The 23,960-nt window shown below is 38.0% G+C and overlaps 1 protein-coding gene and 1 pseudogene across 1 annotated transcript in view; one reads left to right on the top strand and one right to left on the bottom strand.

The window, feature by feature from the left end:
- LOC102809759 (uncharacterized) overlaps positions 1-23,960 on the top strand; it is a 79,435-nt gene that overhangs the window by 12,802 nt on the left and 42,673 nt on the right. Inside the window, exon 3 of the mRNA XM_006816631.3 lies at positions 23,425-23,578. Coding sequence (XP_006816694.1) covers positions 23,425-23,578 — 154 coding nt within the window. The remainder of the gene's footprint in view (positions 1-23,424; positions 23,579-23,960) is intronic.
- On the bottom strand, positions 765-1,344 carry LOC144353756 (uncharacterized; annotated as a pseudogene).

The raw sequence follows: 23,960 nt of genomic DNA, 5'->3' as shown, positions 1-23,960 counted from the left end.
TGTGAACATTGTGTTTGTTTTAGCGTCACGTGTTCCGGGGTCTAGGTGCTTTTATACCCGTACTTGTGATCAACCACTTCGAAAAACAACCACCCACAAGTGCTTCAGGGGATAATCATTTATTCCAAGCGGTGAATACTACAAACAGAAAATGAGTTTGTCAACAACAAATGTAGCGTACAATGTACTACGACGCAATCACGTGTGAAACGATATTTCGAAAAATACATCAAAGATTCACAATTATCACTCAGAATCTCTTAAAACATAGACTCTAAAAGATAAAACAGTTACAATGAAATTAACCTACTTCGTTGAGTCTATAAGGTTCTCTCACAGGCGTACTGAACGTCGAAAACCCGAAAAGTCAATCGCTGGTGTGGTCAACTTACTCAACAGCCCATAATAGTCTCCAAGATGTCAATAAAAACGAAAGTACCATAGAGGGCGTCAACACGTAGCTCTATCTACGGGGGATACGAGCGGCACACTCCCCGCCTAAAAATATGTCATGAAATATATTTTTACATGAAATAATGACTACTCAAAATTGTCTCTGTTACACTTTTCAATGAGAATAAGCTCCACAACGGGCCTCTGATAAATTCGGGTTGTGCCATCCCTGTGAACCATCACATCCACTTTACGCACTTGGTTGTCTTCACTTTTGTATGCCTTGATGACACGTGCAAGAGGCCAGTCATTTCGGGACTGATCCTTCTCTTGAAGTAAGACAATATCTCCTTCATTGATATTGGGATTGATCACATTCCATTTTCGTCGAGCTTGACGATGCTGGAGGAACTCTCTTTTCCATCGTACCCAGAACTGGTCGGCCAAATACTGTACCCGACGCCATCGATTTCTGCTGTAAAGGTCTTTCTGGCTAAACTCACCTGGAGGTGGAGGCACTGGGCCTGTTTCCATAGTCACAATCATGTTTGGAGTCAACGCAACTGGATCTTTACTGTCTGAGGGTACAGTTGTGATGGGTCTACTGTTGACAATGGCAGTAACCTCAGCCATCAGTGTAGTTAGCAGGTCATGACTGAATTGTGGCTTACCTAGCTGCACATACATAGCGTTCAGGATTCGTCTTACAGTGCCGATCTGTCGCTCCCAGATCCCGCCAAAGTGAGAAGCGTGAGGCGGGTTGAAGATCCACTCGCATGCCTGTTTCGCCAAGAATTTTTGAATGTGACCATGGTTAAGTTCTTTCATCGCAGTCTCGAGTTCATTTTTGGCACCCACGAAATTGGTACCGTTGTCACACCTCAGTCTTTTCACAGCTCCCCTTATAGCGATAAATCTACGGAGCGCATTAATAAAGGCAGAGGTGTCCATAGATTCAATGACTTCTATATGAATAGCGGTGGTATATAAGCAAACAAATATGACTCCCCATCGCTTGGCTCCTACCACTCCACTCCTGGTTTTCCGCACAGCCACGTTCCAGGGTCCAAAAACATCTATGCCGACATTGGTGAATGGTGGAGTTGCTTCTAGTCTGTCTGTTGGCAAGTCGGCCATTATTTGTGTCAGGGGTTTTGCCCTTAATCTCTTGCACACTGTACATTGATTTATGACATTTCTTACCATGTTGTGTAGACCAGGCACCCAATACCCTTTGGATCTGACGGCACCCATTGTAAACTGGCGTCCTTGGTGCTGTATTTGTTGATGAACATGCTCTAATATGAGTCTGGATACATGACTGTCCTTAGGTGACAGTATGGGATGTCGTTCACCGAAATCGAAGTTTGCTTGGCCAATTCTGCCACCAACACGAATGAGTCCATCTCTGTCTATAAATGGACTTAGTTGGTGAAGTGAACTCTTTTTTGTCAAAGTTCTGTTATTTGAGGAAGATAATATGCTGTATTCTTCTGGAAAATGTTCTTTCTGAAGGGTACGCAGAATAACGTTTTCAGCTTGAATCAAAATGTCTGAGGTTACCTGATGGGGTGTGTTCTTTTCTCCATGCACATTTCTCTTGTTAGCAATTGCTAAGTTTATAAGATTTGCTACGGCTCTCCTGAGTGAACTCCATTTGGAAAACCTACTAAATCTCTCTGAGCCCAAATGATCTTGTTTGTTTTGTCTTATTAGTTTTGACTGGCTAACCGAAATTGAGAACGCTCCGGGTTGCTTGCGTACTTCAGGATCATCTTCTCGTAGTTCAAATTTGTATTGATCAGCATCGGATAGCTCTCTTTCTGGAGCATAGTCTGGTTGCCAAAGGAAACTTGGTCCCTGTAGCCACATAGTAGAAGTGAGCTTCTGGGCAGGAACTGATCGCGACGCAAGGTCAGCGGGGTTCTGAGTTGAGGGTACATGACGCCACTGAACTGGAGAGGAGCAGCTATGCATTTTCTGGACACGGTTCGCCACGTAAACTTGAAATCGCTTAGAATTGTTCTGGAGGTAACCTAATACTATAGTGCTATCTGTGTGATAAATCACTTTGTCGATATCATCTTGCATTTCAGTTGTAATCACTTGCACTAGTTGTGTAGCCAATACGGCTGCACAGAGTTCCAAACGGGGCACTGATACGGCATGGGTTGGATTTAATTTTGCTTTCCCGAGAAGAAATGCAACATCTACTTTGTTTTCGTGGTTCATCGAGCGTAAGTAGGCGACGTCACCTATCGCTATGTCGCTGGCATCAGAAAAGACGTGGCATTCGCGTTTTTTAACCAAACCAAAGTCGGGGGAGGTGTAACAGCGATTCAGGTGAACACGCTCGACGCTTGTCAGGCTACTGCACCACCGATCCCAACGGGGAAGGTATTTCTCTGATAAGGGGTTGTCCCAGCATACGTTTGTCTCGTCCTTCAGGAGTTCTCTGAGAATAAGTTTGCCCTCCAACGTAATTGGTGCCAGGATTCCCAAGGGATCGAATACCGAATTCACAGTCGCTAAGACTCCCCGCCGTGAAAACGGTTTCACTTTCAGGTCTACTTTAAAGGTGAATGTGTCCCCCTGTAAGGACCACTGGATCCCCAGTGAACGCTGTGTAGGTAGCATGTCTCGGTTAAGATTGAAGAGCTGCAAGTCTTTGATGCGAATGTCGCTGGGCATAGCATGCATGACACGTCTGTCGTTTGATGCGATTTTATGAAAGTTAATATTTCTCGTTGCTAGCATCTCTCGCGTACGTTGGATAATGCTGATTGCTGTTGCGATGTCAGGCTGAGAGGTGAGGCCATCATCTACGTAAAAATCCTTGTGTATAAATTCACTCACGTCATCTCCGTAGGTCAATCTGTTTTCATGAGCGATCTTTCTTAGGCCATATGTGGCAATGGCCGGGGATGACACATTTCCAAAAATGTGCACGTTCATGCGGTACTGGATTACCGGTTTTGTCGGGTTATTATCCTGAAACCACAGGAAGCGCATGTAGTCTCTATGTACTTGGCAGACGTGGAAGTTATGGAACATCTGTTCCACATCTCCCATTATGCCTATTTGGTTGCATCTGAATCTAAGTAGGATGCCAAGCAAACTGTTCAATTGATCTGGTCCCTGTAACAGGACATCGTTGCGTGATATACCATTAAATTTTGAACTCGAGTCAAAAACCACTCTGATCTGAGATTTCTGAGGGTGTTGCACTGCGAAATGTGGTAAGTACCATGTATTCTTTGCATTCAATTCAGTTGTTGGAACTGGACTTGCATGTTCGCGTTTGATTAATTTCTGCATGTACTGAACATATTGGTTCAACAAGTCTGGATTGCGTCTGAACTGGTTCCGAAGGTTGTTGAAACGATTAAATACCGACTGATAGTTATTTGGCAGTTGTTCTGGTTCCTGTTTAAAGGTTAGGGGAAGTTCTAAATTGCCTTGAGTATTGACATGAGAATGCTTATCCATGATATCCAAGAACTGTTTGTCCTCTACCGACAGCGATTTATTCTCATCCCTCGCTGTCTCCTCAAAGATGTCAGTATTCCTATCTGGTTTAGGTACAATTATATCTTTTGCATATATGTGATTGTGACACTGAAATCTTTCTCTGGTACACTGGTTCGTGTTGTATGATGTCACATCGCAGTTTGCTGTCGTGCGATGAACAGAAGCACGGATTGTGCCTCTAGCTGTTTCTAAACATAACTCACCCGATACAGTCCATTCTAAATCTGTGCGTTGAGCCCAAGGAGCACCAACAGGGCCATTTCTGTTCTCTCTCACCTTTAATATTTCAGGACAATTTCTGCCAACGAGGAGTTCTATACCTATATCTTCTCTAATTTCTGGAATCTTATTAGTGATCGGTTTGAGGTGATCAAATGCTCTGCATACATCAGGTGTTGGTATTTCACCTTTGTCGCTGGGAAGGTCATTGTTCTCTAGTACTACCGGGAGTGGGTATCGTTTCTGTCCATCACAGGATTCAATGATAATGTCAACACCACGCCGTCCCTTCCTGTTCTCTCCTTTTGTGCTGCAAGTGGAAAGTTCGTATTCTAGGTCAGGGCCGTGGATTCCAATGAATTGAAGAGACTAGTAGTTCCCATACAAGCATTAGACTGGTCGTCTAGAACCGCATATGTTTCTATGAATTCAGTCGGCCGACCCTTTCTGTACACTTTTGCTAAGATTATCTTGCTGCAGGAACGTCCTGCCGAACACTTAGATAACCTTGTACACCTGGTAGTGACTTCTTGATTTGTATCTGTTTTATTGGTGGTTTGTGGTTTTTCTGCGGGTGATGAATGGAGACAGGTTATGTGTCTCTTACTCTGGCAAGTTGTGCATATTATCTCAGCAGTACAGTCTTTGGCAAGATGTGTTTGTGTGCACCGGAAGCACAAACCCTTTTTTCTACATAGTTCTAGCCGTTCTCCGATTGGTTTTCTCATGAACGCTTTACACTCAGTCAGATCGTGGCTAGGAGACTCGTGGTAGGCACACTGTTTGGTATCATCCTTTGTGTTTGTGGAGAAAACCCGGGTTCTGTGCTGTTGACTTGCTTTACCTTTATCTGGTCTGATCTGTGTATTATTAAAGCGGGGAACATCTGGATCATTCTGTGTTTTTGCTACAGTTGTAAGAAATTCTGTGAAGTATTGAAATGTTGGGAATTTCTTGTTGATCTGCTTGTAAGTCGCCACTCTCTCCCTCCATCTGTTCAGTACATATGATGGCAACTTCTCAACTACTGGATTCATTCCATGTGGAGTATCAAGTATAATCAAATGAGGTAGGTCCTTCATGTGTGCAACTGCGTCTACGCACAAGTCTGCGAGTTCGAGAAGTCGCTGGTTGTCGTCAGCTTTGATTTTGCTGAATGTACTTAACTGTTTTATGATGATTGAGGAAATGACAGCTGGGTTGCCAAATCTTGACTCCAGTTCTTCCCAGGCTTCTTTGTATGCTCTTTCTACGTTGTCTACGTTTCTCAGTCGAAACCTGTCTACCAGTGTTTTTGTTGTACCTGTGGTGTACTTGCCCAGAAAGGACAACTTCTCTGCAGTTGACACACAAGCCGACTGCACCAGGGAATCAAACGCTCTCTTCCAAGGCCAAAACATGACGGGGTCACCGCCGTAAATCTCAGGCTCCTGCACTGGCAGGCGTTGTCGAGCCAGTATTCGTATGTATTCTTCAGAAACTGGCTTTGTGTTGCAGTTTGTCATTCCAAACTGTCTCTCCGGTGCTGTCATTTGTTTGTCGACTGGACGCTCAGAAGTTTGTTCAGCTCGTAGTGTGGATGGGAGAATCGATAGTCCATTTGACGGCGGGTTAGTAGTATGAGTTTCTTGCAATTGTAAACTGCCATCATTGTTTGTTTTGAATGTTTGTGTGAATTTTTAGCCAAAAATGTTTCCACATGATCATTTGATGACTGTTCTGGGGTTGTAGGGAACAGTCCATTCTCTTCGTCTACAGCCTGTTGTAAAACGGTGGCTGTTGCATGAGCAGCTGCAGCCTTTTTGTCGGCCTCAAGGACTCTAATTTTTGCTTTGCGCTCCGCTAACTCCGTTAATGCTTTCGCTATAGTTCTTTCAAACTCTGCTTCTTTCTTTGATGCCTCAGCCTTCGCCAAAGCATGTGTTTTCGCTACACTAAGTCTGGACGACGTCTTGGATATGTTTGAGCTTGAAACTGATTGTCCATATTGTGACGACTTTGTAGTGTGTATGCTATTTCTGGAAGATGAGCTCGAGACTGAGGGTTCGTATGGCTCTTTGTGATATGCAGTTTTTCTCATTTGTCTCATCTTCGCTTCATTAATCTCTGTATCAATGATTCGCTTGTTTCGAAGAAATATTTGTTTCATGTATTCTGCATTATCGCGAGAATCACCCCATTTGTCTTTCTCATACAAGGCTTCTAACTCCTCCCATGTCAAGGCATACTGCTGACTGAGCCACTCAATTTCTGAAATTATTTCACTGGGGTCTGTGACTTTGATACATGATAACTTTTGTTTTGTTTGCTGCCATAGCCCATGTAAAATGTTTTCTGTTTCTATAATTTTGTTAGTAAGAGCTTTGGCTGAGAGAGTTCTCTGCCGTTGAGGGCGCTGTGTGATATCACATTCAAATCTCTCATCTTCCTTATCTTCTAGAGGTTCAGATTTTGTATTACTTGCCATATTTTCTATTTCACTTACGTGCTGTAGTCCTGATAATCAGTGCGGATGTGTGCTTTCAACAACACTGCTGATCACGGGATTGGTTTCTCTCCGTAGTGTAGACTAATTTTCACTGCAGATACAGACTTCGAATATTCACTGTTCCGGGGTCTAGGTGCTTTTATACCCATACTTGTGATCAACCACTTCGAAAAACAACCACCCACAAGTGCTTCAGGGGATAATCATTTATTCCAAGCGGTGAATACTACAAACAGAAAATGAGTTTGTCAACAACAAATGTAGCGTACAATGTACTACGACGCAATCACGTGTGAAACGATATTTCGAAAAATACATCAAAGATTCACAATTATCACTCAGAATCTCTTAAAACATAGACTCTAAAAGATAAAACAGTTACAATGAAATTAACCTACTTCGTTGGGTCTATAAGGTTCTCTCACAGGCGTACTGAACGTCGAAAACCAGAAAAGTCAATCGCTGGTGTGGTCAACTTACTCAACAGCCCATAATAGTCTCCAAGATGTCAATAAAAACGAAAGTACCATAGAGGGCGTCAACACGTAGCTCTATCTACGGGGGATACGAGCGGCACATCACGTGATTCTGAAAATCAGCGGGGCTGATAATTTAACTAACGTGAATAAAATTTTAATTGTCATCTCTACAGTCATTCATGCGATCAAAAACTTTACACTGTTTTGAAGCAAAGGTCAAGAAGTTTAAATCCGTATTTTTATTTTTTGCATTAAGTTTTTTTTTCTTTCCGAAAATCACAAATTTCAAGCACGTTTTTTGGTGTTAAAGTTAGAGTATACCGGTGGTTTGCACGAGGTTTGTGAAAAAACGCAATAGAATTTTGCAAATATGCAAATACGGATATGAAGCCAACATATCCAAGAGCAAGAAAAGTTAAACGGTGACATCGTAGCGCTATTCACTGAAACGCCATTTAAAATTAGGTCAACGGTAATTGCCAAAAACCGAACACCGAGAAATCGGCACTTTTATGATTTCAACTTCAATCAACGTTAACTCCCGTTTTAGGAGCAAAATTTACATGGGCTAATTGAAAATGAAATGCTTTGAAAGTTGTTTTCGGGAAAAATCATGAACCGACATTTATATCTGTGAAAAACTTTGTTTTTTGGCCGTTTTCTTTCACGCTATGGAGTTTTGTGATGGTCTGTGCTGATAACGAACGGTGACGTCATTCATTAAAGCTTGGATTATGCAAAGTGGGTGGTTCTGTTTGCGAGTAACAAACAATACAGACACTACACTTGGCAGTTGAAATGTTTGCAAATACAGTGTATTTATTTTTGGGCCGTTGTGTTTGTAAACTTATTAGTTCAAGCATGATGCCACGAGTTTCGAAGTCTCCTGGAGGCAGCTCGTACATACTGGCGAAAGGGTGTACCCGTTACTGGTTGAGGTAACCCCTAATAGCTTGACAGTTTCACCAGACCACGCCCTCCCTTTCCAGTCGCTCGCATTCCAATGGCAGCCTTTCTATTTATTTCGAAAACTGCCCCCTTCTTTCGGGATGACGGGAAGCTAGGCTGGCTCTGTTGCGATCGAATACAATCTCCTTGCGTGCAAAGAAATTCAAACTGACTGCCTAGACCGTGACGCCTGCGCCCCACTATTGAGATATTGCCTACTTTGCAAAATTGACAAATCTCTTTTTTAGGACGCCATTCAACAGTGACATGTCAACGAGTCGAATTTCGCCGTCTTCAAACGATCGGCCGTGACATTCACTCTCACTTTCTTCTTCTACGTCGGAAGGTAACAATATTTTCCTGCGAGATACAGACATCTCTCGAACGTTTTGAACAGGAGTATCACCCACTATATCGAAGTCTGATTCATCGGACTCTCAGTGTCACGGTAAAACTTTCTTCGCCTACTTCATGGCTGACACTGGTTTCGACGGGGAACTCCGTTCTGTACGAACCCAGCATCGTCTTTTTCAACATCTTTTTTGACAGGAGTGATCATTCTTTTGACGTTTTTCTTCTTTCTTCCTCGCTTTCTTTTTCTTGGAAATTTTCGCGTGCTTACTATCTCGTCCATAATTAGTGAATGACAACTAAACTAAAGAATTACTGACAACCCTCTCCTTCTTTGCATATTTTGCACATTAATGAAGGAAGCTGCCCTGTTTTTTAATTGGTGTGAATAGAATAATTGTAAAATGTGACCCAGTGATGTATGCCGGCATGTAGCATTTCCTGTGCTATTAAAAATCAAATCCCGCAAAGCAGAATTTTACCGTCGCAGTAACCTCGGGTCTTATACTTGTAGATGAATCTCTTCAAAATTTAATTGTAACCGGACTCACTGTTATCATCTATAAAAACTACCTAGATTTTAGATGATACGGTACTTTTATTTTTTACCGAAGTTGTACGAAAAAGTCAACCCTTGCCTTGCGTAAACACTGGCCCACCATCCGATGTCAAGACGTCGGTCCGGGGGGGGGGGCACGCTACTATTTCGTTGCCGTGCATTTTGTTCGCATGAGCACATTAGATAAAACAACCAAGTATTTATCAGACAGATTTATTACATGTAACATAATTTACGAATTTAGAAAAACCTAAGCATGCAAGTATGCCTACTTGGTGAAAACTCCTCTGAAAAATGGATTATATAAACCAGGTCCAAGCATATTCTTATCATTGATCAACCTTTACATGTAGTTTGTGGCCTGTTACCAGAATTTTCATGCAATGCATAGCCACCACAGATGACCGTATTTTGTTTGCAACCATATTTTGTAAAAGGGAGCCCCCCCTCCCAATGTAACTGCATTACTTCTGGACTAGGAAAGTAACCCCGTGGTCAGACACCTTTCAATGGCAAAGCCAAGAAAAAATATTACAGAAATTTATTGTAAGTTTTTATTCTGTTAACATATAATTACATTGAAGTGGTACATTCATGTACTTTTTTGTTTATTCAAAATTTGTTGTTCAAAAGCGATTGTTTTGTCTTTGCTGTACTTCCTGTCTAGAAAGGCAGCAGTGCACACGTCTTATCAGCTGTGTGTAAACTACAAACAGATATCTTATCAGTTGTTTGTAAATAGGAAATAAAGAAAGTGGCTCAACTTAAAACTATTTACCTTCAGTTATGTTTGTAAACCATGCATATTAATGAGATGCACTAGTTTGGTGTACACTGGATAAACAAAAACTTGGCCATTTGTTTGCACACAAGAAAAAAATCAGTTTACTTGTACAAGATATTTTTTTTTCAATAAAATAAAAACACCAATGTATGTAGTGTGATTTTCAAAAACAAATATGAAAAGTGCCCAAAAAACTATTCTGCTACCTTAAAGCAACTAATTTACTGGATTGACTGGCATATCAAAAGGATTTATAGTATCTCTATACTATCAATATTATTATTATTATTATTATTAAAAAACAACATTTTAAGAGATACATTTGAAAACCCTGTTTATAATCAGTCATTGTTCTTAATAAAAGAAAGCAATCTTTGTTCAATATAAATATATGTTGTGTTCTGGTGTGCTGTACAGCTAACCTACTTCAGTGCACTCAATGCATTTATTGAGTTTGATAGGTGTAGTGATTGTATTACATTATAATAAATGATCAATATGATATGTACATATATCAAACTATTCGATTATATGTACGTTTCAATTAATGGAAGTTGATTTTGACATTTTCTGTCTATCTTTAATCTTGTATCCATGAGCTGTCAGTATCATTACACTACTAATTTTTATCATGTTATACTAAACTATTTTATTGCCAGCTTATTAATGTTACCCAGGAATGTTTTGTTCCTGCTGTGTACAAGGATAATACTGGGGCTATTATTAAAAGGGCGATAGTCAATTAGTTTTTATTCATATTTTTATGAGTGCATTGTTTATAAAGGAGTGTACAGTATTTAGTGTCTTATTGGTAACTCAACAGTCACATACTATGTCTGTAATATGCAACTAAATATCTATGTTGTCATGTGTTTGAAAGTAGTCATATACTCATTGTGCATGTTTACGCTCACAAACATTGCTTTGGATTCTATTTTACTGAATTACAGTTTAGTACAGTCATTCATCAGCATGCATGAAACATTCATTTATAATTTGGATTTACCAGGGTTTATCCAGACTTATAAGAACCAGAACTAGAAATTGGTAGATATAATTTTAGGGTCAAAGGATTGTGGTGCTTGTGATGCGAAAAGAAACAGAAGAGGTAATAATCGGGAAAATATATTTTTAATATGTAAAACTGTCGGTGGAATAAAGCAATGGATATAAAATATTTGGAACTGGAAAGTGCACAATATATTTTTGATAGTAACTACAAAAGGAATTAAGTTTTTTATCCGACATCGATCTTTTGACGTCGTCCCTTAGGAAGCTCAAAAAACAACATTTTCGTGTCGACAGAGTAGATGTATAGTGCTTCAGGCAATAAGAAAATTAACGTTGCTTCAACATACATGAATGTGGAAGCCGTGCCTGTAGGTTGACCTCTGAATGGAAATCCAGATGCCAGTGTTTTCCATGCAGCTAAGTGAAGAATTGCCTGAATGTTCTCCCTTCCCTGGAAACAGTCGCGTTTGCGTGGTTCAATACATGACAATGAGGCCAAACATGTGCAATACGAACAAAATATGCTAATAACATTAACGAGGTTATGATGTGAGCATATCTCATGAATATTATTTGAATTTCCAACTATTAATCAAAAACACCACAACCACATATTTTCAGCCTGTCCATTGTGGTGATTCAGTAATGCTGGGCCGATATGTAAACTGGTGGCTGTCCCTGGTTGTATGTGTCCACTGTACATTGTGGTGATTCAGTAATGCTGGGCCTACAATATATATGTATACTGGCGGCTGTCCCTGGTTGTATATGTCCACTGTTCCACTTTGGTGATTCAGTAATGCTGGGCCTATATGTATACCACTGGTGGCTGTCCTTGGTTGTATGTGTCCACTGTGGTGATTCAGTAATGCTGGGCCTATATGTATACCACTTGTGGCTGTCCCTGGTTGTATGTGTCTATTGTCCACTGTGGTGATTCAGTAATGCTGGGCCTATATGTATACTGGTGGCTGTCCCCAGTTGTATGTGTCCACTGTCCACTGTGGTGATTCAGTAATGCTGGACCTATATGTATACTGTACCACTGGTGGCTGTCCCTGGTTGTATGTGTTCACTGTTCACTGTTCACTGTGGTGATTCAGTAATGCTGGGCCTATATGTATACTGGTGGCTGTCCCTGGTTGTATGTGTCCACTGTGGTGATTCAGTAATGCTGGGCCTATATGTATACCATTGGTGGCTGTCCCTGGTTATATGTGTCCACTGTCCACTTTGGTGATTCAGTAATGCTGGGCCTATATGTATACCACTGGTGGCTGTCCCTGGTTGTATGTGTTCACTGTACATTGTGGTGATTCAGTAATGCTGGGCCTACAATGTATATGTATACTGGCGGCTGTCCCTGGTTGTATGTGTCCACTGTCCACTTTGGTGATTCAGTAATGCTGGGCCTATATGTATACCACTGGTGGCTGTCCCTGGTTGTATGTGTTCACTGTGGTGATTCAGTAATGCTGGGCCTATATGTATACTGGTGGCTGTCCCTGGTTGTATGTGTCCACTGTGGTGTTTCAGTAATGCTGGGCCTATATGTATACCATTTTTGGCTGTCCCTTGTTATATGTGTCCACTGTCCACTTTGGTGATTCAGTAATGCTCAGCCTATATGTATACCATTGGTGGTTATCCCTGGTTATTTGTGTCCACTGTCCACTTTGGTGATTCAGTAATGCTGGGCCTATATGTATACCACTGGTGGCTGACCCGGTTGTATGTGTCCACTGTGGTGATTCAGTAATGCTGGGCCTATGTGTATACTGGTGGCTGTCCCTGGTTGTATGTGTCCACTGTGGCGATTCAGTAATGCTGGGCCTATATGTATACTGGTGGCTGTCCCTGGTTGTATGTGTCCACTGTCCACTGTGGTGATTCAGTAATGCTGGACCTATATGTATACTGGTGGCTGACCCGGTTGTATGTGTCCACTGTCCACTGTGGTGATTCAGTAATGCTGGGCCTATATGTATACTGGTGGCTGTCCCTGGTTATATGTGTCCACTGTCCACTTTGGTGATTCAGTAATGCTGGGCCTATATGTATACCACTGGTGGCTGACCCGGTTGTATGTGTCCACTGTGGTGATTCAGTAATGCTGGGCCTATGTGTATACTGGTGGCTGTCCCTGGTTGTATGTGTCCACTGTGGCGATTCAGTAATGCTGGGCCTATATGTATACTGGTGGCTGTCCCTGGTTGTATGTGTCCACTGTCCACTGTGGTGTTTCAGTAATGCTGGGCCTATATGTATACTGGTGGCTGTCCCTGGTTGTATGTGTCCACTGTCCACTGTGGTGATTCAGTAATGCTGGACCTATATGTATACTGGTGGCTGACCCGGTTGTATGTGTCCACTGTCCACTGTGGTGATTCAGTAATGCTGGGCCTATATGTATACTGGTGGCTGTCCCTGGTTATATGTGTCCACTGTCCACTTTGGTGATTCAGTAATGCTGGGCCTATATGTATACCACTGGTGGCTGACCCGGTTGTATGTGTCCACTGTGGTGATTCAGTAATGCTGGGCCTATGTGTATACTGGTGGCTGTCCCTGGTTGTATGTGTCCACTGTGGCGATTCAGTAATGCTGGGCCTATATGTATACTGGTGGCTGTCCCTGGTTGTATGTGTCCACTGTCCACTGTGGTGTTTCAGTAATGCTGGGCCTATATGTATACCACTGGTGGCTGTCCCTGGTTGTATGTGTTCACTGTACATTGTGGTGATTCAGTAATGCTGGGCCTACAATGTATATGTATACTGGCGGCTGTCCCTGGTTGTATGTGTCCACTGTCCACTTTGGTGATTCAGTAATGCTGGGCCTATATGTATACCACTGGTGGCTGTCCTTGGTTGTATGTGTCGACTGTGATGATTCAGTAATGCTGGGCCTATATGTATACCACTTGTGGCTGTCCCTGGTTGTATGTGTCTATTGTCCACTGTGGTGATTCAGTAATGCTGGGCCTATATGTATACTGGTGGCTGTCCCTGGTTGTATGTGTCCACTGTCCACTGTGGTGATTCAGTTATGCTAGGCCTATATGTATACTGGTGGCTGTCCCTGGTTGTATGTGTCCACTTTGGTGATTCAGGAATGCTGGGCCTATATGTATACCACTGTTGGCTGTCCCTGGTTGTATGTGTCTCCTGTGGTGATTCAGTAATGCTGGGTCTATATGTATACTGGTGGCTGTCCCTGGTTGTATGTGTCCACTGTCCACTGTGGTAATTCAGTTATGCTGGGTCTATATGTATACTGGTGGCTGTCCCTGGTTGTATGTGTCCACTGTCCACTGTGGTAATTCAGTTATGCTGGGTCTATATGTATACTGGTGGCTGTCCCTGGTTGTATGTGTCCACTGTGGTAATTCAGTTATGCTGGTCTATATGTATACTGGTGGCTGTCCCTGGTTGTATGTGTCCACTGTCCACTGTGGTAATTCAGTTATGCTGGGTCTATATGTATACTGGTGGCTGTCCCTGGTTGTACGTGTCCACTGTCCACTGTGGTAATTCAGTTATGCTGGGTTTATATGTATACTGGTGGCTGTCCCTTGTTGTATGTGTCCACTGTCCACTGTGGTGATTCAGTTATGCTGGGTCTATATGTATACTGGTGGCTGTCCCTGGTTGTATGTGTCCACTGTCCACTGTGGTAATTCAGTTATGCTGGGTCTATATGTATACTGGTGGCTGTCCCTGGTTGTATGTGTCCAGGACTAAATCTGTCATAACATGGCACATCCCATCTTACAGGTAGGGAGTGGTTGTAAAGGAGCTGTGTTTAAAAGTACAGTTGAAAATTGAATTGCACAAAAACACAAAAAAGAATATTTCAAAATATGAAAGTATAAAGGTGTTACAAATACCAAAGGGCCTTTTTAACTTAGCAAACATGATCTATTTTTAGTTGTCAGTCAAAATTTTGTGAAAGCTTTCAAAAGGTATAGTGGCATTGCCTTAACTTGAATATTGAACAAAACATTTGAAATTATCTTTATACCTTGCATACCAAACCAGACAAGCATTTCCAGTTTCTTTTATTCATACATGTGGACTTGATCCTATACCAACTTTTCTCGTTAAGAAATCCCTGGATGTACTACTGCCAAGTATCACTACTATTGTCAATTCATCGCTTTCTACAGGTCACGTTCCAGCCCTTTTTAAACTAGCTCTTGTTTCTCCTCTTCTCAAGAAGTCACATCTTGATCCTGATGTCTTGAAGAACTATCGCCCTGTCTCAAACCTTACATTTCTCTCAAAAGTCACAGAGAAAGTTGTCGCTAAAAGATTGATCTCTCACTTGCATTCCAACAGTCTTATTGAATCTATGCAATCAGCATACAAACAATCGCACAGCACAGAAACAGCTCTAATACGCGTTCAAAATGACATACTCATGGCACTTGATCAACAGAAAATTGTGATGCTTGTTTTATTGGACTTATCTGCCGCTTTCGATACGGTTGACCATTCGCTTCTTCTAGAATGTATGTCAAGTGGTATGGGTGTGGCAGATACTGCGCTATTCTGGTTTGAATCATATCTCTCAGATCGACAACAAAAGGTTTGCATCCGTGGATCAGTATCATCACTACACAAGCTAAAGTATGGCGTGCCCCAAGGATCTGTACTGGGTCCTATCCTTTTCACTGTATACACATCACCACTTGGTGACGTAATCCGGCATCACAACATTAACTTTCATCTCTATGCTGACGACACACAACTATATTTATGTTTCAAGACCAAAGATATTGACATCAACATTCAACATATGGAAAGTGCGATCAAGGATATTCATAATTGGTTAACATCGAATTTCTTAAAACTCAACTCGGACAAGACGGAACTGTTACTTTTTGGATCTCGACCAAATCTGGCCAAGTTAAATTTACCATCTATACAGATTGAGGGTTGTACCATTGTGCCAACAACATCTGCTCGTGATCTTGGCATTGAGTTCGACAAGCATATGACCATGGAAAATTGTGTGAATAGTATTTGTAAATCATCATACTTTCATATACGCAATATTAGTTCCATCAGGAAGTACCTAACTAATGCAACCACAAAACATTTAGTACATTCATTTGTTACATCAAGGATTGACCATGGAAACAGTCTCCTCTTCGGCATTGCCCAGACGAACATTCGTAAGCTCCAACTCGTTCAAAATACTGCGGCACGCCTCATCACAAGGACCAAGAAATTTGACCATATCACTGAAGTTCTTTACAACTTACACTGGCTTCCTGTTCAACAACGCATTAATTTCAAGATCATGTTAATCGCCTTTCGTGCAATTCACAACACCCTACCATCATACATTTGTGAACTGTTTGCATCTTACAAACCTACCCGCAGTCTACGCTCCACTAATAATCTTCTCCTGAACGTTCCGAAAATTAATACTAAATCTTACGGTCAACGCGCCATCTGCCATGCTGCACCTGCCTTATGGAATGAACTACCTCTACATATCAAACTATCTGACAATATTGACATTTTTAAGAAGAAACTTAAAACTCATCTTTTTAAACAGACTTTTGAAACTCAGTAGTTTTTCTTTGTTGTTGCTATTAATGTTTTATTCATGATTTAATATTTTTATTTATTTTTTGTCTTGTAAAGCGCCTATGAACATTTATTTTGGATATATGGCGCTATATAAGTGCATACTTATTTTATTATTATACAGTATCTCAAAGGAATTTACATTCAGAGCAGCATACAATATTTTACATGAAGCTAAAATCAGTCACCTACTAATTCATAATACTATATTCAGAATGTATGAAACATTTGTTTTAAAAAAATCAATTTCCAAATCAGCTGCCACCAGTCAGTGATATTCATTATATTATTGTGTATACTGAATAAAAGATAGGGTATGTTGACGTTTTCTTGATGTTAATCAATCAGCTTTCAAGTACTCTTCAGAGCTTGCTCTACTGCTGCTGTTCCTTTAATTGTATGCAAATTAGTCTGAATATTTGGTTTCATGCTTGATTACAACTGTTCTGATCATGCCGCAATACAGAATGTATAATAAAATTATGATAGACCTTTGACATACCTATACACAGTGATTTGTTGCTGCTTTAACTTTCATGTACATGTTTACTTTACAATTGTATTTTACAATATAGTTAAACTATAATATTAATATGTTGGAATAAAAAAATCCTGTTTTCAGCTCCACTCTTCCTGAAATCAAGCAGAGCTAATAATATTACTGATTGTCTGTCTACATCAACTTTGTTTTTAGCTCCGCTGTCGACTTTGTCGAGCGGAGCTTATCATATGAGTGATTGTCCGTCGTCGTCGTCCGTGTCAATGTTTTACTTTTTCAACTTCTTCTTGAAAACTACAAGCCTGAATGCTTTGATACTTGGTGTATATATACCTTGGGTAGACCTCTCTTAGGTTTGTTCATTTCATGTTGATATCTTCAATTCTCTAATTTTGGAGAATATTTTTGTCATTTTTGGTAAAAAGTTCTATTTTCGACTTCTTGTTAAAAACCGCAAGTCCAATTGCTTTGATATTACATATATAGGTACTACATGTGGACCTCTCTCAGATTTGTTCATTTTGTAATGATATCTTTAATTCTCTAATTTTGGTGAATATTTTTGTCATTTTTGGTAAAAAGTGATATTTTCGACTTCTTGTTGAAAACCGCAAGTCCAATTGCTTTGATATTTACATATATAGGTACTACATGTCGACCTCTCTCAGATTTGTTCATTTTGTAATGATATCTTCAATTCTCTAATTTTGGTGAATATTTTTGTAATTTTTGGTAAAAAGTGATATTTTCGACCTCTTGTTGAAAACCGAAAGTCCAATTGCTTTGATATTACATATATAGGTACTACATGTGGACCTCTCTCAGATTTGTTCATTTTGTAATGATATCTTTAATTCTCTAATTTTGGTGAATATTTTTGTAATTTTTGGTAAAAAGTAATATTTTCGACTTCTTGTTGAAAACCACAAGTCCAATTGCTTTGATATTACATATATAGGTACTACATGTGGACCTCTCTCAGATTTGTTCATTTTGTAATGATATCTTTAATTCTCTAATTTCGGTGAATATTTTTGTAATTTTTGGTAAAAAGTGATATTTTCGACTTCTTGTTGAAAACCGCAAGTCCAATTGCTTTGATATTACATATATAGGTACTACATGTGGACCTCTCTCAGATTTGTTCATTTCATGATGATATCTTTAATTCTCTAATTTTGATGAATATTTTTGTAATTTTTCGTAAAAAGTGATATTTTCGACTTCTTGTTGAAAACCGCAAGTCCAATTTCTTTGATATATTATACATATAGGTACTACATGTGGACCTCTCTCAGATTTGTTCATTTTCTAATGATATCTTCTGTTCTTTAATTGCCATGTGCATTGCTAACAGCGGAGCTATCTCAGCCGACAGGCTGCTTGTTCTCTAATTTTGGTGAATATTTTTGTCATTTTTGGTAAAAAGTGATATTTTCGACTTCTGGTTAAAAACCGCAAGTGCAATTGCTTTGATATTAGATATATAGGTACTACATGTGGACCTCTCTCAGATTTGTTCATTTTGTAATGATATCTTTAATTCTCTAATTTTGGTGAATATTTTTGTCATTTTTGGTAAAAAGTCATATTTTCGACTTCTTGTTAAAAAACGCAAGACCAATTACTTTGATATTACATATATAGGTACTACATGTGGACCTCTCTCAGATTTGTTCATTTTGTAATGATATCTTTAATTCTCTAATTTTGGTGAATATTTTTGTCATTTTTGGTAAAAAGTGATATTTTCAACTTCTTGTTAAAAACCGCAAGTGCAATTGCTTTGATATTACATATATAGGTACTACATGTGGACCTCTCTCAGATTTGTTCATTTTCTAATGATATCTTTAATTCTCTAATTTTGGTGAATATTTTTGTCATTTTTGGTAAAAAGTGATATTTTCGACTTCTGGTTAAAAACCGCAAGTGCAATTGCTTTGATATTAGATATATAGGTACTACATGTGGACCTCTCTCAGATTTGTTCATTTTGTAATGATATCTTTAATTCTCTAATTTTGATGAATATTTTTGTCATTTTTGGTAAAAAGTGATATTTTCGACTTCTGGTTAAAAACCGCAAGTGCAATTGCTTTGATATTACATATATAGGTACTACATGTGGACCTCTCTCAGATTTGTTCATTTTGTAATGATATCTTTAATTCTCTAATTTTGGTGAATATTTTTGTCATTTTTGGTAAAAAGTGATATTTTCGACTTCTTGTTAAAAAACGCAAGACCAATTACTTTGATATTACATATATAGGTACTACATGTGGACCTCTCTCAGATTTGTTCATTTTGTAATGATATCTTTAATTCTCTAATTTTGGTGAATATTTTTGTCATTTTTGGTAAAAAGTGATATTTTCGACTTCTTGTTAAAAACCGCAAGTGCAATTGCTTTGATATTACATATATAGGTACTACATGTGGACCTCTCTCAGATTTGTTCATTTTCTAATGATATCTTTAATTCTCTAATTTTGGTGAATATTTTTGTCATTTTTGGTAAAAAGTGATATTTTCGACTTCTGGTTAAAAACCGCAAGTGCAATTGCTTTGATATTAGATATATAGGTACTACATGTGGACCTCTCTCAGATTTGTTCATTTTGTAATGATATCTTTAATTCTCTAATTTTGATGAATATTTTTGTCATTTTTGGTAAAAAGTGATATTTTCGACTTCTTGTTAAAAACCGCAAGTGCAATTGCTTTGATATTACATATATAGGTACTACATGTGGACCTCTCTCAGATTTGTTCATTTTGTAATGATATCTTTAATTCTCTAATTTTGGTGAATATTTTTGTCATTTTTGGTAAAAAGTGATATTTTCGACTTCTTGTTAAAAAACGCAAGTCCAATTGCTTTGATATTACATATATAGGTACTACATGTGGACCTCTCTCAGATTTGTTCATTTTGTAATGATATCTTTAATTCTCTAATTTTGGTGAATATTTTTGTAATTTTTGGTAAAAAGTGATATTTTCGACTTCTTGTTAAAAACCACAAGTCCGGTTGCTTTTATATTACATTTATAGGTACTACATGTGGACCTCTCTCAGATTTGTTCATTTTGTAATGATATCTTTAATTCTCTAATTTTGGTGAATATTTTTGTCATTTTTGGTAAAAAGTGATATTTTTGACTTCTTGTTAAAAATCGCAAGTGCAATTGCTTTGATATTACATATATAGGTACTACATGTGGACCTCTCTCAGATTTGTTCATTTTCTAATGATATCTTTAATTCTCTAATTTTGGTGAATATTTTTGTCATTTTTGGTAAAAAGTGATATTTTCGACTTCTGGTTAAAAACCGCAAGTGCAATTGCTTTGATATTAGATATATAGGTACTACATGTGGACCTCTCTCAGATTTGTTCATTTTGTGATGATATCTTTAATTCTCTAATTTTGGTGAATATTTTTGTCATTTTTGGTAAAAAGTGATATTTTTGACTTCTTGTTAAAAAACGCAAGACCAATTGCTTTGATATTACATATATAGGTACTACATGTGGACCTCTCTCAGATTTGTTCATTTTGTAATGATATCTTTAATTCTCTAATTTTGGTGAATATTTTTGTCATTTTTGGTAAAAAGTGATATTTTCGACTTCTTGTTAAAAACCGCAAGTGCAATTGCTTTGATATTAGATATATAGGTACTACATGTGGACCTCTCTCAGATTTGTTCATTTTCTAATGATATCTTTAATTCTCTAATTTTGGTGAATATTTTTGTCATTTTTGGTAAAAAGTGATATTTTCGACTTCTTGTTAAAAAACGCAAGACCAATTGCTTTGATATTAGATATATAGGTACTACATGTGGACCTCTCTCAGATTTGTTCATTTTGTAATGATATCTTTAATTCTCTAATTTTGGTGAATATTTTTGGTAAAAAGTGATATTTTCGACTTCTTGTTAAAAAACGCAAGACCAATTGCTTTGATATTACATATATAGGTACTACATGTGGACCTCTCAGATTTGTTCATTTTGTAATGATATCTTTAATTCTCTAATTTTGGTGAATATTTTTGTCATTTTTGGTAAAAAGTGATATTTTCGACTTCTTGTTAAAAAACGCAAGTCCAATTGCTTTGATATTACATATATAGGTACTACATGTGGACCTCTCTCAGATTTGTTCATTTTGTAATGATATCTTTAATTCTCTAATTTTGATGAATATTTTTGTCATTTTTGGTAAAAAGTGATATTTTCGACTTCTGGTTAAAAACCGCAAGTGCAATTGCTTTGATATTACATATATAGGTACTACATGTGGACCTCTCTCAGATTTGTTCATTTTGTAATGATATCTTTAATTCTCTAATTTTGGTGAATATTTTTGTCATTTTTGGTAAAAAGTGATATTTTCGACTTCTTGTTAAAAAGCACAAGTCCAATTGCTTTGATATTACATATATAGGTACTACATGTGGACCTCTCTCAGATTTGTTCATTTTGTAATGATATCTTTAATTCTCTAATTTTGGTGAATATTTTTGTCATTTTTGGTAAAAAGTGATATTTTCGACTTCTTGTTAAAAACCACAAGTCCGATTGCTTTTATATTACATTTATAGGTACTACATGTGGACCTCTCTCAGATTTGTTCATTTTGTAATGATATCTTTAATTCTCTAAGTTTGATGAATATTTTTGTAATTTTTGGTAAAAAGTGATATTTTTGAATGCTTGTTGAAAACAGCAAATCCCATTGCTTGATACTATACATATTGTTCATTTTCTAATGATATCTTCTGTTCTTTAATTGAAATGTGCATTGCTAACAGCGGAGCTATCTCAGCCGATAGGCTGCTTATTGATTTATTTGATAAAATTATAAGGCAGAGTAAAAAAACTATATACATGTGTTTCCAGTAACCAGACCATACCTAGATTTTACATGCATTCTTACATCTTTTTATGATAAAGTGGAAATTTACTTACTTCCTCTTTTCAGCAAATATAAGTTGTACATTTTGAATTGTCACTAAATGGTTCAGTTTAACAGTATGGACCAATATGGCCTGCAGTGTCTTGTTGACAATGTATCCTAAGTGGACGGACAGCTCTCAGATTTGTTCATTTTGTGACAATGCCTTGAATTCATTATTCATAGTGAATATTTTTGTAATTGACAATCTACATACACTATTAACTTGAAAGCCATTTCACATGTTATTGTTCACTTGTTGTATCTACCGGGGTAGCCTTGCACAGCAATCAATCTATATATACTCTATTTTGTTTAATCCAAAAATATCTCTCTTTAGCTGATTTATGTTTATGATGGTCTAGGCAGACATTGTGTCATGGTCACTTCATTCGTATGTTAATATTCAAATTTATGGTACATGTACTCTAAACCCCAGATAAATATTCATGACCTACATTTTGTATTTCTAAGGCCATAGGGTCACATTGAATGATATACTGGCAACCTGGCATATAATGTGTATAATAACTTCTGTATTTTGTAAGAATGTAGAAGTAAACTTACATAAGTATGTTGTAATATGTATACAGTATGTAGTAGTTGACATTTGTTGGTATGCAATTTTCAGTGTTTAAAACTGATATTAATACTCACGTCTTCACTATTTAAATACTGTGCTGAACATTGTGTTGTGCTTCAAGCAGTCTTGTTCATTGGCATCAAGCGAAGAGTATGTAATACTGTGTTCACTATGTACCGGTATACACTACTACATTTTTAGTATTATGTATACATCATTGGTAATGAATCTGATTGTGATCTCGTTCATTTTAACAAATTATAAACAACATGATGTAATTTGTTGTGTCTTTGTTCAATTGTCCTGGATCATTTGATAGAATTGTCTAAAAAAAAACAGTCTAACTCTGCTGAAACTCAATATAGCACACACGTTTTGCTAGGATTCTCAAAATGGCGGACTAGCAACCATCTTGTTAAAAAAGTAAAAACTTCTGGGATTTCTGGCATGCATTTATAGATTTCCTTCAAGATCAGACAACCATATACACTCAGACTGTATGATGAGTGAAATTAATTTTAATGTCAAAGAAAGAGATTACTGAATCACCATAGTATTTGCTACAGGTACATGTATATGTATGACAAGGGCAAATGTAATTACTAATGGGTTATTGGTAACATCAGTGTTTTTGACTTGTCCCAAATACTGCATATCTATATTACTTACACCCCATCCTCGTTTTGAAGGGTCTGCAATCAGCTACTGATACTGGTAATTGTACTTTAAAATCTGTATTAGAAACCATCGCTTCTACTATAATGATACAATGCAACATATTTAGAATGTAGTAGCTTGAAACCCAAGATTTGTTGCTCATGAAAACAAGGTTCTGTTGTCAGATGTACTTACAGTGAATAAAACCAAATTTATTATATCAGCATATAAGTGTGATATGATATCCCCATGTATTGTTAAAAACAAGTCCCTGCCCTATGCTATGATCTCCACCACCATTTGCTGGGATTTTTCCTACCCCTACATTATCATTTATTATTGTATTACAGTTCTACTTACAAGACACAAAGAGTAGTAATGGAACATTTATTAATAACCAACGGCTTAGTAAAGGATCTGAAGAGAGTCCCGCCAGGGAGGTTAATTCTGCGGATATCGTTCAGTTTGGGGTTGATGTCATGGAAAACTCAAGACGAGGTGTTGGTAAGTATAATAGCCATTATAATACCAGTCAACTTGTAGTCCTCTGGATAACTTGAAGCTTAGATAATTGCTAATTTGCATAACAATTCATTCAGTAAAAAGTTTGGTAATGCTCATAATTAAAATGGCTGTAACAGTTCCAAATTTAAATGTATTATCGTTTTGTTAAAAGTTAAATATAGTGCATAATATGGAGATCCCGTCATTTCTTTTTTTCACCATGTACGGCCTTGCTAAATCTTGCTAAGCATTCAAATAGGAGAATGTTTGCACCTGTTATCTATATTTTAAAATCATTTTTTGAGTATGTTCCACTATTCACAATTCTACAATTTAACAGTCTATAGCCAAGACTGTTTGGATAATAAAAAGCAAAAAAAAA

The sequence above is a fragment of the Saccoglossus kowalevskii genome, chromosome 3, assembly GCF_978046115.1.
Source record: "Saccoglossus kowalevskii chromosome 3, keSacKowa6.1, whole genome shotgun sequence".
Taxonomy (NCBI): Eukaryota; Metazoa; Hemichordata; class Enteropneusta; family Harrimaniidae; genus Saccoglossus; species Saccoglossus kowalevskii.
Note: the sequence above shows the minus strand (reverse complement) of the source record. Positions and strands in the feature narration are given on the sequence as shown.